The sequence below is a fragment of the Rattus rattus genome, chromosome 6, assembly GCF_011064425.1.
Source record: "Rattus rattus isolate New Zealand chromosome 6, Rrattus_CSIRO_v1, whole genome shotgun sequence".
NCBI classification, from domain to species: domain Eukaryota; kingdom Metazoa; phylum Chordata; class Mammalia; order Rodentia; family Muridae; genus Rattus; species Rattus rattus.
Genome location: NC_046159.1, coordinates 99,450,405 through 99,465,476, shown reverse-complemented (window position 1 = coordinate 99,465,476; position 15,072 = coordinate 99,450,405). Strand labels below are relative to the sequence as shown.

The 15,072-nt window shown below is 41.6% G+C and overlaps 1 protein-coding gene across 1 annotated transcript in view; it reads left to right on the top strand.

Moving 5' to 3' along the window:
* Agk (acylglycerol kinase) overlaps positions 1 to 15,072 on the top strand; it is a 73,766-nt gene that overhangs the window by 17,684 nt on the left and 41,010 nt on the right. The window contains exons 3-5 of the mRNA XM_032906690.1: positions 5,540 to 5,579; positions 7,870 to 7,949; positions 12,901 to 12,976. Of these exons, the coding sequence (XP_032762581.1) occupies positions 5,540 to 5,579; positions 7,870 to 7,949; positions 12,901 to 12,976 (196 nt within the window). The remainder of the gene's footprint in view (positions 1 to 5,539; positions 5,580 to 7,869; positions 7,950 to 12,900; positions 12,977 to 15,072) is intronic.

Below are 15,072 nucleotides of genomic sequence, written 5' to 3'. Positions count from 1 at the left end.
TTGCCAGGTGCTCAGACAAGAATAACCTTCAGTTTCCCTCCAAGGATGAAGTGTGCCTTCTGAACACAGTGAGCCAATTTTTCTGTTCAAACATTTGCCACTTATTTATTAACAAGTATTCATTGAGTTCCCACTATCTAAGGAGTCTGGACTGTGGGTTGTATAGGAGAAAATACTGGCAAATTATCCTTTATTTAAATTAATTATTTAAAGGAAGACAAGATGAGTAGTTTCATGTGTGGTTGGTGGAAGGCAGGGGTGGTTTTGTATTTGGGGTTTTTTTTAATCTCCAAATTTTTATTAGTTGATTTTCCTAACTACGATTTAAATAATGGACAGAAACAACTTACAATGGACAGAAATCTTATTTTAACTCACTGTTTCATATGGATTACAGCCTATCATGCTGGGGAAGGCATGGTAATAGGAATATGTGGATGGATTAGAAGGCAAGAAAGTGCAGTCTGAAACCAAGGATAGGATCACCTTTAAAGGCTGACCCCATTGTGACCCTGCAGTCACCTAGGCACTACCTTCTAAGGCGCCATAGCTTTTGAAACAGCACCACAAGCTGGGGACTGAAACACAGACCTGGTAGAGATATTTCAGATTAAACCATAACATCTGGGGAGAGATAAAGTGACCAAATACTTGGGGGTCTGAACTCTAGTACCTTTTAGGAGAAGCAAAACATGATGTTAAAAGGGGGGAAAAAGGGAATGATGGGAAATAAGGAAAGTTTAACCCTTTCCTTGATTATCCACCAGAACCTTCATTTTGTCTTCCTTTCTTCCTTCCCTCCTTCTCTCCTGCCTTCATTTTTTCTTTTATTGGAAATAGTTTCCTTTCTCATACAATATATTCTGATTATAGTTTTCCTTCCCTCTACCCTAGTTCCTCCCCACTTCTTCTCCCGTTTGGATCTACTCTGTTTCTGTCTATCATTAGAAAAGAACAGGATTCTAAAATAACAACTAAACATAACAAAACAAAATATAATAAGAAGAGGCAAAAACTATCATATTGAAGTTGGGAATGGCAACCCAGCAGGAGGAAGAAAGTCCTGAGAGTAGGCGAAAGAATTAGAGACCAACTTGGTTCTCATAGTCAGGAGTCCCACAAAATACTAAATTAATAGATAAAATATATATGTATGTAGTGAACCTTGTGTAGAGGCATGTGGGCCCTGTGCTTGCTGCCTCAGTCTCTGTGAGCTCATAAGCACTTTGCTTAGTTGACTCAAAGGGCCATGTTTTCCTAGAGTCCGCCATCCATTCTTTTTCCCTCCTCTTTAGAATTCCCTGAGCTCTGAGGGGAGGGATTGGAGGGAGAGCTCCAAATTCAACTCTCTGCATAATGTCTGGTTCTAGGTCTCTCTATCTGTTCCCACCTGCTGCTAGAGGAAGCCTCTCTGATGATGACTGGATAAGGTCCTGGTGTATGAGTATAACAGAATTAGGAATTATTTTATTGATTTTTCTTTTTTAAAGATCAGTCAAGTCTGGGTTTACCTTAGGTTTCTGGGCTGTCTAGTTTCTGGTTTTTGGTTATCCAAGCAGTGTTGGGGTGTGGGTTCCTTCTTATGGAGTGGGTCTTAGGTCAAATCATACATTGGTTGGCCACTCCTACAAGGTCTGTATCACCATTGCCTCAGCATATTATTCAAAGGTAGGCCAAAGGTTTTCTGGCTGGGTGTCCATGTTTCTTTTTCTGTAGCCTACAGAGTACCTTCTGGTACTAAAGACACTAGACTGTAGTGGTGAGGGCTCCATGTAGGCACCAGTTCGACTTCTCTATGGTCAGTGAGGTGTGTAGGTGACAGTGGCAATACCCCATCCCATGATAGTTTGCAGAGAGCAGCAGCCTTTTGTTTTAACAACAGCTTGGGTTGTTTGGGGATTTCTGTGGGAGCCTCTTGGCCAACAACTCGATGGAATGTTCCCTAATCCCACTACTGGCAGTCTCACCTGGCTTCAAGAGCTAGCCAGTTGAGATTCCATATTCCTGTTACTAGGAACCATCATTAGAATCCCCTTCACAGAGTCTAGAAAGTTTCTACTGTACTAGGTTTCCATACCACCCTTCAAGTGCCCCTCAAGCCTAGTCATCTTCCCAAACTCTCCCTCCACCCCCTTTCTCCCCTCACCTGCTTCTTTGTTGAATCCCTACGAACTCCCAGTCCACCCACAAAGTCTGTTCTAATTACTCCTCTTAGGGAGCTTCCTGTATTCCCCTAGATCCCTTGTCTTTACCTAACCTTTCTGGCTCTATGAATTGTAGCTCTGGTATCATTTACTCAATGATAAATGAACATTTACCTTATTTATCTTTTGGGGTCTGGGTTACCTCACTAAAGATGAGTTTTTCTAGTTCCATCCATTTGCCTGTAGATTTCATGTTGTCATTTTTTTAACAGCTGAGTCATGCTTCATTATGTAAATGTACCACAATTTCCTTATCTGTTCTTCTGTTGAGGGACTTCTAGGTTCTTTCCAGCTTCTGACTACAATGAATAAAGCCCCAGGGGACATGGTTGAGCATGTGCTTGTGTTAGGATGGAGTGTCCTTGGGTATGTCAAGAGTGGTGTAGCTGGGTCTCGGTGTAGATTGACTCCCAATGTCCCGAGGAACAGCTTTGTTGACTTCAGGAGTAGCTGTGTGGGTTTGCACTCATACAGTCAGCAACAGAGGAGTGTTCCTGTTGGTTCACATTCTTGCCACCTTGAGCTGCCACTTGTGTTATTGTCTTAGCCAGTTTGTCAGTTTAAGATGGAATTTCAGAGTAGTTTTGACTTCCATTTCTTTGAAGGAAAGGGATGTTTAACATTCCTTTAAGTGTTTCTCAGCCATTTCCAGTTCTTCTATTGAGAATTCTGTTTAGATGTGCAGCACATATTTAAATTGGATTATTTGGGGTTTTTTTGCTACCTAATTTGAGTTCTTTATGTATTTTGGATATTAGCATTTTATTGGATATATAGTTTGTGAAAAATCTTTTCTCCATTCTATAGGCTGCCTCTTTGTCTGATTGACAGTGTCCTTTGCCTTACAGACACTTTTCAGCTTCATGAGGTCCCCTTTATTAATTGTTGATCTTAGTGCCTGAGCAGATGGTGCTCTGTTCAGGAAGTTGTCTCCTGTGCCAATGAGTTCAAGGCTGGTCCTCACTTTCTCTTCTGTCAGGTTCAGTGTGTCTGATTTTATGTTTGGGTTTTTGACCCACTTAGATTTAAGTTTTGTGCAGGGTGATAGATATGGTCTATTTTCTAGTTGCATTTTTCTACATGTGGTTTATCAGGGAGTGCCTGCAGGAGTTGAGGGATGGGATTCAGCTACAAGTCAGGGGAGCAAGGTTAAAAGGTTGGCCTGTGGAATCCATAGACACCCTCTACAACTGTAGCTTTCACTGTTCATGCTACAATATCTGCCTCATCAGAGTCACTTTGGTTCCCCACCCCCCACATGGTTATCTTCTCTGAAGCTCTAGCAAAACCATATTTCTGAAAGATTTTTAGAATTTCTTAAAGTAGTTATTAGAGCTTGCTATAAAGATATAAAATATAGTTGACTGTAACTATCTGTAGACTTAGCATCTGTGGACTGAACCTGTTGCAGATTAAAAAGTATTCCTCCCAAAATTAAATCTATACTGAAGATGTATGTGTTTTTGTCTTGTCCGTGTCTGAACAATACAGAGCAACTGTTTATATTAGTAGCCTTTATCTTGTATTAAATGTTCAAGTAGTGACTTGGGTATCTGTGGCAGAGGAGCAGTGTCCTAGATCCATTCTCTGGAGGACACTGGAGGACTGTCCATCTTAGTTCAAGGACTCTTTTTCTTTGAGAATGCATTTGCCTTTTATAAACATCCTGATTCAGAGAATAAGATCAAGACAGTTTATGTGATTTAGATGTTAGAGTTAACTGTGATCATGTTGGGATTTTCTTTGTATGGGCTAAGGCAGTGCATATTCTGGCTTTCCTATAGGCAGCATATTCCATTTTCCACATTAGATTAATATTCTTTTGATTTTGAAGTATTAATCAGGCAGTATTAATAATGGTGACGAGTGGGGGGAGGGGAGAAGGTTGCACAACTCCCCTGCCACCCAGGCAGCTATGCAGCAGGTAGGGCCTGAACCTGGTTGCCAGGGCTACTTGCGGACCAGGCCTCAGAACAGATGAGTACCCCTCAACTCTGTTAATGTGTGCTTTTGAGCCTTTATACTCTTCATGGAACACTGTTTCTAGTTGTCAGGTCATTCACTATTTTGGACTATTCTGTTGCTTGGCTGTAGAAAACCGGTTAACAGACAACAACTGTGACAAAAATCTATTATTTTTATTCTAATTCATCCTTAATTATCAGTGTCAGTCTTGAAATTACTCTCAAAATGCCAAATTTCAGGTCTCCAATGTTATAAAGGTGGTCAAGGAATATATGTAAAGTAACCCTTTTTTCCTTTAAAATCTTTTCTTCAGTTGTTTTCTAGCAACGCAAGTGTGTAAATGCAGACTTGGGTGTTGGCCTCTGCACGCTATCAGAGCCCATTTAGTGTGCTCTCATGACACACTTTAGAGACCTTTTATGTTTAACACATGCTTGCATTCTGAAAGAATGTTTCCATACTTGGAAGCCACTTTTACCTCCTATTTCCCTTTGTGATGTAGGAGAGTGTCTGAGTGCTATCAAAAAGAAGGCGCTCAGATACAACAGTAGCAGAAGCAGCTAAACACCAAATTCAGCCTTGGCAAATGACCCAAGAAGTATCCATTGGATAGAAAAATCCAATACACGAAATTAGTTTCCTATTTTTGACTAATAACTTAGTTTAACACACCGTCGGTATTTATCATACTATTTTATGGGCCAAAGTCCAAGGGTTGAGAAGACCTCCCATTCCTTCTGAAGACTCCAAAGGGAAGAGCTACTTCCTGACTTTTCCTGGTTGGCAAGGGTTTCAACATTTGTGGGCTCACAGTGTCTTCCATCTTTAAAGCCAGGAGGTGACCACCCACCCTCCCGGAGTCCCATTGTTCTGATCACAGCTGCAAAAGCTGCTCTGCTTGAAAGACCTATCAGGTAATTCCAGATGCTCTCCCTGTGCCCAAGCTCTAAGTAAACTTGCAGTTTCCTGTTGCCATATGGAGCTACAGATCTTCAGACTTTAGGCTCTAGATGTTTCTGGGATCTGGGGCATCCTTGAAGATTTTTCACACCAGAATGTGGAAAGTCAGATCGTGTTAAAAGCTAATCTCCTGACAAGCTGGTTTTCACTGCCATCAGAGAATGTATTTCTGTTGTGATGATAGTTGAGTTGTAAGTGCTTTCAGATGTAAGACCCTGGCTTTGCTCTCTTCCCTGTTTGATTTGAGATCAGGTCTTTAAGCCATTTAAATCTTTACTTAAAAAAAAGTACTTTTTAGAAGTGGGTGTCAAAAAAACAAAACAAACAAAAAAACCCCAAACCCATCAATTGTATTTGGGTCTTAATCTCTGGGAATGCTAATGCTGGGTCTCCTTTGTTTGCTTTGATAGTGATAACCTGCTAAGAAGAGCAGCCTGTCAAGAAGCTCAGGTAATGCCGCTTCCTGTGATAAAATTAAATCGCCCTTATCTCCATGGTGCAGGAGACACAGCCACTCCAGGGACTTACTTACATGGGGTCTTACATCAGTGCAGTTTGACTATTTTCCCTCCACCTCCAGATGGATCAGGCTGTCAGCCAACTCTGAGTAGAATGGGTGGAAGTTAGCCATCTGGTGAAGAACAAGTTCTGACGCCCACCCTGTTAGGCTTGTTTACTTCTGGATCACTCCCAAGAACACATAACTAGACTGACTGAAGAGCTAGGAATTGGTGTGTTTGCAGTTATCCTTGAAGATCTGGCTAAACCCTGAATCATTCCTGATGGAATAGCCCCCAGGGATATTGGTTGAGAGCAGATGTTACCTCTGAAAGTCAGATCGTGTTAAAATTGTTGACTCCTACTTTTAAAGCCCATCTCCCTGACACAGCTGGTTCATAGACTGCACTGACATCCAGGTCCATGAGATGCTGCTTAAGTTTATCTGCTGTTGTGATGATAGTTGAGTTGTAAATTATTCAAACACATCTCCAGCTTTCTGTTCAGATGTAAGACCCTGGCTGGAACTTCCTTTTTGCCTTGAATTCTCTGCCTCCCTGCTGGGTTTGTAATTTATTTTGAAAGCTTAGCCTGGGTGGGGTCTTGCTCTGGGGTCACCACTCCCTGCAGATGGCTTTTCTGTGCTCCTTTTCTCCTCAACTCAGTATTTTTCCTTTCTGTTTTATGCCATTTAACTGGCAGAAGATAGTATGGAAAAGAGATAGCAGATTTTTTTTTGAGTGGTCATAGTTCAAACAAACCCACATCAGCAAATAGTCCCAGGAAGAGAGAGTTTCTAGCTATGACACTGGGCCTGACTTGTCATAACGGCAGGAGGCATCTGAAACCTCAAAGTCCCCACATCCCTCAGTGACACACTTGAGCTTTCAACAAGGCCACACCTACTCCAACAAAGCCTACTTCCAATAATGACTCTTCCTATGAGTCTTTGGGGGCCATTTCCATTCAGACCTCCACCGCTGAGTTAGTTACTTCATTCCTGGTGAAATGCTAGAAGGGAATGGATCAGAACAGAACAAGTTATGATATTTGGAGATTTAGCAGGGAAATGTCTAGATATAAGAGCAAAGAGAATAGAAGTGATAATGGACGGGTGTGTGTGTGTGTGTGTGTGTGTGTGTGTGTGTGTGTGTGTGTGTGTGTGTGTGCGAGTGCTTGTCTGTGCAGGTGTGTGTGGAGGCCAGAGACTAGCATTGGCATATTATCCTCCCGAGCTTTCCCACATTAGTTTTTGAGACAGTGTCTCTTACTGAACCTGGAGCTTGCCATTTCATTTCACTGTCTGGTCAGGGAGCCCCCGGGATCCACTGCTTTCACCTCCCAGCACTGGGGTGTAGACATCCGCTGACACTCTCAGTTTCTTACTCAGATGTTGGGGATCTGAACTCAATTTCTTATGCTTGCATAACAAATTTTACTTTCCTTTTTATTTACCACTGAGCCATCTCCCCAGCACAGGGGGTTGTTCTTTTAGAAGTGAGATGTAGAAAGGATCTCCAGTGGACAATCAGAGAGGTGGCAGATTTAGACTGAGTTGTTCAGTGCAACATCTTTCTATAGCTGTTTTCCCTCTAATGTTTGCTTTATACTTCTTCTCCAGAATTCTGCTGCCATAGCCCAGACTTGTTTTTCACCATCCAAGACCTGAAGCCTTTGGCCTTTTCACTGTTTTGCTGTCCTGGTTCTCTTCATTGTCTCTCTTCCCCAGTTTATGTGTCTCAGTAGTAGCTCCCGTTCTCTTGCTGTTTTGAATCCTCACATTGAATCCTTTGCTTCTTGATTCTATTCAGCCTTGGAGCCAATAGAGTAGAAAAGGTTTGAGCAATGGATTTCTTCTGTGTATACAGATGGTGAAAATTAACTGGTAACAAAGATTCCTGAGGAATAGTTTAGTAATGGACTGAGGGAGAAAGGATTGTAGCATGAAAACTGAAGGCACATGTATGAAGTCCCTTCTCACAGGCTGTGGCCTTGCAGGGTATATGCTTATAGTAAGTCAGGAAAGGACACTAACTACCACTGGTAAGTTAAGCAGGGTTTTTATCCTACTGTAAGGCTGGACCTATTGTCATTGAAGAACAGCATACTTCTGTTATGTTATGGAGATCATGAATGAGCTTTTGCTCTTTGGCTGGAAGTAAATTCTTTGGAGATAAAAAAACATATGTGATCAATAGCTGAATAAAATATTTAATTGGAAACTTCTCTTCTTTCTTTTCAGGTGTTTGGCAACCAGCTCATTCCTCCCAATGCACAAGTGAAGAAAGCCACTGTCTTTCTCAATCCTGCAGCTTGCAAAGGGTATTTCAGTTTGTGACTTAACTGTATTCAGTTTTCCTAAAGGCAAAGGACAACATTACCACTAAGGCATGTAGACTGTGTAGGACTAGAATGACTGGGACCCATTACTCTGCAGCCACAGGATTTATTCTCAAAATGGAAGTAATGGTTATGCGACAAGTAGATGTTCAGCAAACACGAGGATTTCTATGCGCTTGAGAGGGCACCTACTGGGAATGATTGTTTTCCTGCTTTACATAGCTACGTTAGGCTGTCACCACAGACAAAGTTGTATGAGAGGCCTCCAGAGCACTGTGGGCTCCAGATGACAGTGCATTCTTTCCCAAGTAGGAAACCTTCAGCTGGTCTTGGAGGACAAAGTTTACTCTTCTCAAACAAGGGTGTGGCCCATAGGACAGAAACTTAGGATAGGAATGATTGTTCCTCAGTAAGCTCTGCATGGGGGAATAAGATGGGAAGGAAGGGCAGCGGGATTTTGCAAGAAGTGGTATGTTTGTTGCTTAGCTGGTTGTACCCATTGTATCACCCTGAAATGGAGGGTACTGTGAAGACAAGGAATGGGTGTAGAGGAACTGAAAATTGCCCTACCTGGGGGAAAAAGCCACAAGCAGAAAAAAAGTTTAAGTGTTAGTTCAAAATTTACCTTTAAAACATAGAATGAAGAAATTGAAGAGGGGGAAAAGTACCTATTAGTGTTTCCAGTATCCAGATCAATTGTGCTTTGAGTAATTTGTGAATTTATACTAGGCTGGACACTAAGATTGAGGTCACATGACATCAATAATGAGTAGTTGAAGCTGGATTTTTAAGTCTTCAGGCTCTGCTGTCTGGAGCAAAAAGAAGCAGGGCCTCCCAAAGTCAGTTCTGTAGGATCTTTTGGGGAAGCTTGAGCTTCATGTAAGAGGTGTATTGACCTCCTCTGTAAGTTGTATCTACAGATTATGCAGATTAACCTTGCTTAATAGAATATTGCTAGACTTGGTTAAGGCCATGTCTCCATAAATACACCAATTTTTATCTCAGTAATAAATGATACAAGTTCTTAAACAGCACCAGAACACCCAGTAAATCAGTCACTGTGGCCTGGTGAGGGCAGCAGAGAGCTCAGAGTGTCTGTCTCTGTCTCTCTCCTCTCTCCTCTCTCCTCTCCGTCTCTGTCTCTCTGTCTCTGTCTCTGTCTCTGTCTCTCTCTCTCTCTCTCTCTCTCTCTCTGTGTGTGTGTGTGTGTGTGTGTGTATTTGCTTCTAGAATATTCTGAGTTACTTAGCCTCCTAAATCTTCAGTTTACTTAGCTATAAAACTAAACAACATAATAGACACAAAACCAAAACACATACCTTAAGAACTACCATGTAGAATATGATGTATTTGTGTTAGTGCTGTAGTGCTTATGAGTGTTCATTGTTAGTAGAGGCCGCCTGCTGCTGCTGATGATGATGATGATGATTGTGTCTATCGGGTTCATACTATTCTCCACTTTGTACTCTCATTTCCTCCAAGAATTCTTGCAAGCCCCCTTTCACCCTTCTTTAAAGATAGCTGTTTGATGTGCTTGTCCTTTAGAAATCTTTAATTTCTGGTGAAACCGTTTTGGCAGTTTCCTTAAGATAGAATCAACTATTATAAGTTCTGACTTCCAATAAGTGGGTTTTGAGTTTTGTTCTTGTTTGTTTTTTGCTGCTGTTTTGCTTTTTTCCAAGCCCATATTGTTTTAACATTCACGACTTAATTTTTTAGAGATTTAGGTCCTTCTTATATTTTATACATAACTGCATGTACTGGAGGGTTTTTATTCCTTTTTCTACCAGTGTGTGTATGGGGAAATATGTATATTGGTGCATATAGAGGCCTGAGGCTGGTCTTCAATTCCTTTTCCACTTTACTCACTGAGGCAAAGTCTCACAGTCCAACTCAGAGCTCGCCATATCCTGGCTGCTGTCCCTAATCCGCTGGCTGTGGAGTTCCCTGTCCTTGTCTTTGGAGGCCCAGATGACCATCACATCCACAGGGTGCTTCTGTGGGTTTGGGGATCTGAACTCTAGGTCTTCACACCTGAGCTTGTTCAGCCAGCCTTAACTGTCACCGAGACAGCCCCGCTTATGTGTTAAATGAAGGTAGGCTCTTGTTTGCAAGTGCAGTGCCTTCTGTAAAGGCAGGCAGCATGCAGCCACAGACAGCCTCTTACAGCAAGGTAGAGCCCTGCATGCATCTGGGACACAGAGCTCTAAAACTCCCCACACCTTTTGCTTTAAAGCCTTTACTATTTCATGGCCCCATTTTTGTCATTGTGACAAACAATGCACTAACATATAATGTATAATTTATTGGACAGCTATCTCATTATGTAGGACTGGTTTAAAACTTCAAGAACTTTAAGAAACAAGGTAACTATGTGTTTACTGTTAATAAATAATACATTAAAGAAGTAATTATCTTGTGTGGTGCCTGAGTCTGGAAATTGCCGTAAGTACATAAAGTTTTTATTCAGGCCTGGTGCTATTGCACCCTTAATTATGTAATAAATAATGTATTTCTCACTGGCAACACTTGTTTTTCAGTCTGAAGAAAAGTCCTTCTGCTTTTGTTTTAGAGATTTCCTGAAGCAGTGACATCATACAAAGATGTGAATGAACGACTAGTGCTAATTGTTTTCCTTAAGTTACAGGAGGTGCAGCTCTCTTATGATGGATAGGACAGAGTCAGGCTTCATCAGAGGCTTGCTTTTAGGAACTAGTTCTGCTCCCAGCTGCTCTGTTCTTATCCTTCCAGCAGTAAAAGCATCCCTTCAGTGCCCCGGCCTTCCCTATTGCTCTGGGTTGGTGCAGACATGGTGAGGGGAAGAGGGACTTCATTTCCATGTCACTTTCATGTTCATTCTGATAGGAGCTAGCATCTCCACAGTGACTATCCCCGATGGGTCTGGGAACTGGCATCTCCACAGTGTCTACTCTAGTTCACAATAAGGAGTGCTGCATTGCCATTTTGTGTTTTTCAGTAAAGATGGTGGATTCCTTCTATGCTCACCTCTTAAGTATTCCTCATAAGCTGCTTTTGAGTTTCTCATATAAATATCCGTAAAAGGGGGGCTGGAGAGGTGGCTCAGCAGTTAAGAGCACTGGCTGCTCTTCCAGAGGTCCTGAGTTCAATTCCTAGCAACCACATGGTGGCTCACAACCATCTGTAATGGGATCTGATGCCCTCTTCTGGCACGAAGGTGTACATACAGATGGAGCACTCATACATTAAATCTTTAAAAATATATATACTTAAGAAAGGTAAAGCGTGCTGTGTTGTTTTTTTAAGGAAATTGAATTTTAGTAAGACAGCTAAGTGAAGATGTGTGGGGTGATGTCATACAGGTGAGGCAGGTACAAGACAGAATGAGGCCTGTCATTGGATGAGAAGGAAGGGGGGAGGAGTGTGAGGGAAGAGGAGGAGACTGGAACAGAAAGGAGGGGAAACTGGAGGAGACTGGAGTAGAAGCCACAGAGAGAACATAGAGGCTAATGTTAAGTTGTGTATTTACAGGTTGTTATGAGTATTCTTAAGGGATGGATGTGTACCGGGCTTTGTATGTCTAGGTGGGCAGTTATATCTTATCAGTTGGATCAGAGGTTATTGGGTTGTGTGTTCTTCCTTGTGGCGATTTGACTTTGGGAGAGTGTGTGGCGGCAGAGACACTGGGCCGCCACAGAGTTGGGATGTGTGTTTCCGGCAAGATAACTACTAGATATCTTGGGGCACTGCGGTGCTGGATAAAGTGGGGGTAAAAGACAGCTCTTTTTATAATTTTACCACAACAAAAAGGTACATGGGAGTTAGATGTTTTGATACTACTTTTGTTGTGTGTGTGTGAGATTTATTTGATTTCAACTCTGCCACTTTTTGCCACTTCTGCCTTTGGTTCCTGGACTGTTTGTGAGTCTTGACTTGACTCGGACTGGAGTGCAGTAATGGAGTAATGTTCAGGAGAAGTGCACACACCCGTCCCCAGGGGTCATAGCCATCTTATTTGCCTTTCCTCAGAATTTACCTCTACGATTAGAGATTTATTCCCTCATTCATTTGTATACTAATCCATCATTTACTTAGTAAGTACCTTTAAAATATCCCATCTGTAATCCTAGAAGTTGGTGGATTCAAGAATTAATAAGGGCTGATATCTAGTTTTGTAAGTTTCTCCAGTAGTCCTAAAGACAGTTTTGAAAGCTGTCTTCATCATGTGATGAAAACATTGCTGATGACAGATGAGTATCAAGTGCTAGCGGAACAAAGATGGGCTTCTGTGCTTGGGAGATGTAGACTGGCTTCTCATCAACTATCCTAATAGACACCTTTTGCTTTTCTTTTCCTAGTAAAAATTCAGCTCTCATAGAAATACTTTTGATCTGTCTCTACAAGTTTAAAGATTTGGAATGACCCCTAGTGTTTAAACTTTAAAAGAGAGGTGGGGCGAGGGGAGAGGTGTCTTTTTCCAGAAGAGCATGCTTATTAGTAAAGGATTAAATAAATCTGTTTTGTTCGCCATGGGCCATATGAATAATGTTACAGTAAATACCTCTACTCCTTTTAGGAGAAAATAAGTAACTTCCAGTAACAGACAAGTGTGGTGAGATGTGAGTTGGTCAGACAAGTCCTGTGTGATGTCCTGGTTTATCTGCTCTGTCGCTGTATCTGGCATTGGGAATTCTGTGTGGATCAAGCTTTGTTGTTTTGAATGGGGCTATATCTATTGCTCATTGTTGCTCTAGAGAGTGTAGCTTCCCAAATGTATACAAGCTGATTGTGTGAGGCAAGGGACACTATGGTTACTATGGTTACTCACTGTTGAACTTCCTATTGAACAAATAAAGAAAGTGTGTGTTCTCTAGGGCACATGGCTACACTTTTTATTCTCAGCTTGAAAATGTGTCTTAAAATATACTGTGCTTTTTTTCCCTTTTGTCTACAGCAAAGCTAGAACTCTATTTGAAAAAAATGCTGCCCCAATTTTACACCTGTCTGGCATGGATGTGACTGTCGTCAAGGTGAGACTTCCTCTAAAGTCTTTATATACACAGATCACCATTTCTAATGTATTCATGTATTCTCTGCTCTGGCCTTCTAAGCAGAACCCAGCTTTCACTGAAGATAAGAAGAAAATCAATGTTGTGTCTTGTTCTATTAATTACTCGAAACAGTTTTGTGTTCCCCTGCCGTGGTCAGCTTTTCATTTCAGCACAGGCTCGGGTGGGTGTGTGGAGGTCCTGATACTTTGTAGCAGGCAGAACTGTATCTCTCAGTTGTCAGAGTCCATTCCCCAAATACACGGCCTTCTACTTTGAGTGGTTTAATTTCTTGGTAGTTCTACTAGCAGGTAATTATTTTCTTTCTGGTAAAAAATTATTCGTGATAAAGAATTTTTTAAAGTAAAAGCATTAGAATGTTTGAGATTTTAGGTAAGAAGGAAAGGGACACAATAAGTTAGAAGGAATTGTAAATTTTAGACATCTCAGCTCTCCATTTTGAAGAACTTTAAGCAGCATGTGTGTGAGTGTATGTGGTGTGCATTTAGTCAAAACCAGCCTTCTGCTATATTTACTTTTAATTAATTAAGGAAAACTGTATGAGTGTGTCTCTCTCTCTCTCTCTCTCTCTCTCTCTCTCTCTCTCTCTCTCTCTTGTGTGTGTGTTTGTGTGTGTGTGTGTGTGTGTGTGTGTGCACTGCATGTATGCCTAGTGTTCACAGAAGCCAGAAGAGAATTATCAGGCCCCCTGGAGGTAGAGCCACAGTTAATTGTGAGCCACCATGTGTGTGCTAGGACTCAGAACAAGATCCACCGGAAGAGCAGCAAGTACACTTAACTGTCGGGCCATCTCCCCAGCCCGGCCCCTCCAGTGTTTTAAAACTGTGTTTGTTTGTTTAATTGTTTCTTTGTTTTTTGAAATTATGGTGTGATTGCACTATTCCCTTTCCATTTCCTCCCTGCAGTCACAGCCACATACCCTTCCTTGCTAAAATGGTGTTTCTAATAATATTTTATGGATTCTTTGAGACTTTCATACAATATATTTTGGTAATTTTCATTCCCTATTCCTCCCACTAACTCATCCCAGATCTACCTCCCCATCTGCACCCCCTAATTCCCTAACCCCTCCTAACTTCATGTCCTTTAAAAAAAATTCATTGACTCAATTTTGTGCTCCCATCTACTAGAGTGTAGCAGACCTGCCAGGGACCAGCTCTTAAAGAAAACGATCTTCTCCTTCTCTAGAAACCATGAATTGTCACTAGTCCTTAATTAGTGTTGGCAGCTCCTACGCCCATTCTACCACTCTAGAATGTTGGCTGGACTGATGTTAATCTATTTCTAAATTACACTTTGAGTATGCTGTAGAGATTAGGAGGTCATGCAGTAAAGTTTCCATGCAACTTTGGACTCCCTTTTTTAACATGTCAGACTTGCTCTTGTGGTTATTTGCCTCTAGGGTTAGGAGAAAGGGGAAGGAAACATTTACATGAGCATCTACAGTGTGCCACAGTCTAGGCATGAGAGACCGTCCGGTGGTCCCTTAGAGCTGCAATCATTAGTTCCTTATTATTTGATGAAACTCTTGGATAAAACTCTGGGCCTGGAGACTGGCTGAAGAGAGACAGTGCATAGTAGACTTCAATATACCAGGAGTATTTAGTTCTGTTTCTCTTTGGCAAGATAAATTCTTCAAGGAATTGTTTCTCTTCTTTGGTTTTCACATCAGCTGGCATTGAGTTGTTTATAATGTCCTCGTGTTCACTCTTAACTGTGTGTAGCTTTTGTAATGTCTCATCACCTCAGCTGGGCCTGCTCTTGTGCATCCTTATCCTCACACCTCCCCCCACCCCCCAACCCCCACAGTAGTCATCAACTTAGTTCCTGCTGAGGATCCAGTTTGCCTATTGATCTTTTCATGGCAAGGTTGTCTCATTTCTTGTTTTCTTTAAAAAAACTTAATTATTTCCTTTATTTTATTTTATTTTATTTTATTTTATTTGGTGTTCTGCTGGTCTGAGATTTTCATTGGTTTACAACCCTCCCCCACACACACTATATGTATTTACAGCCCTAAGCTCTGTTACTTCATCTGTGGCCCATCACTGCAGACA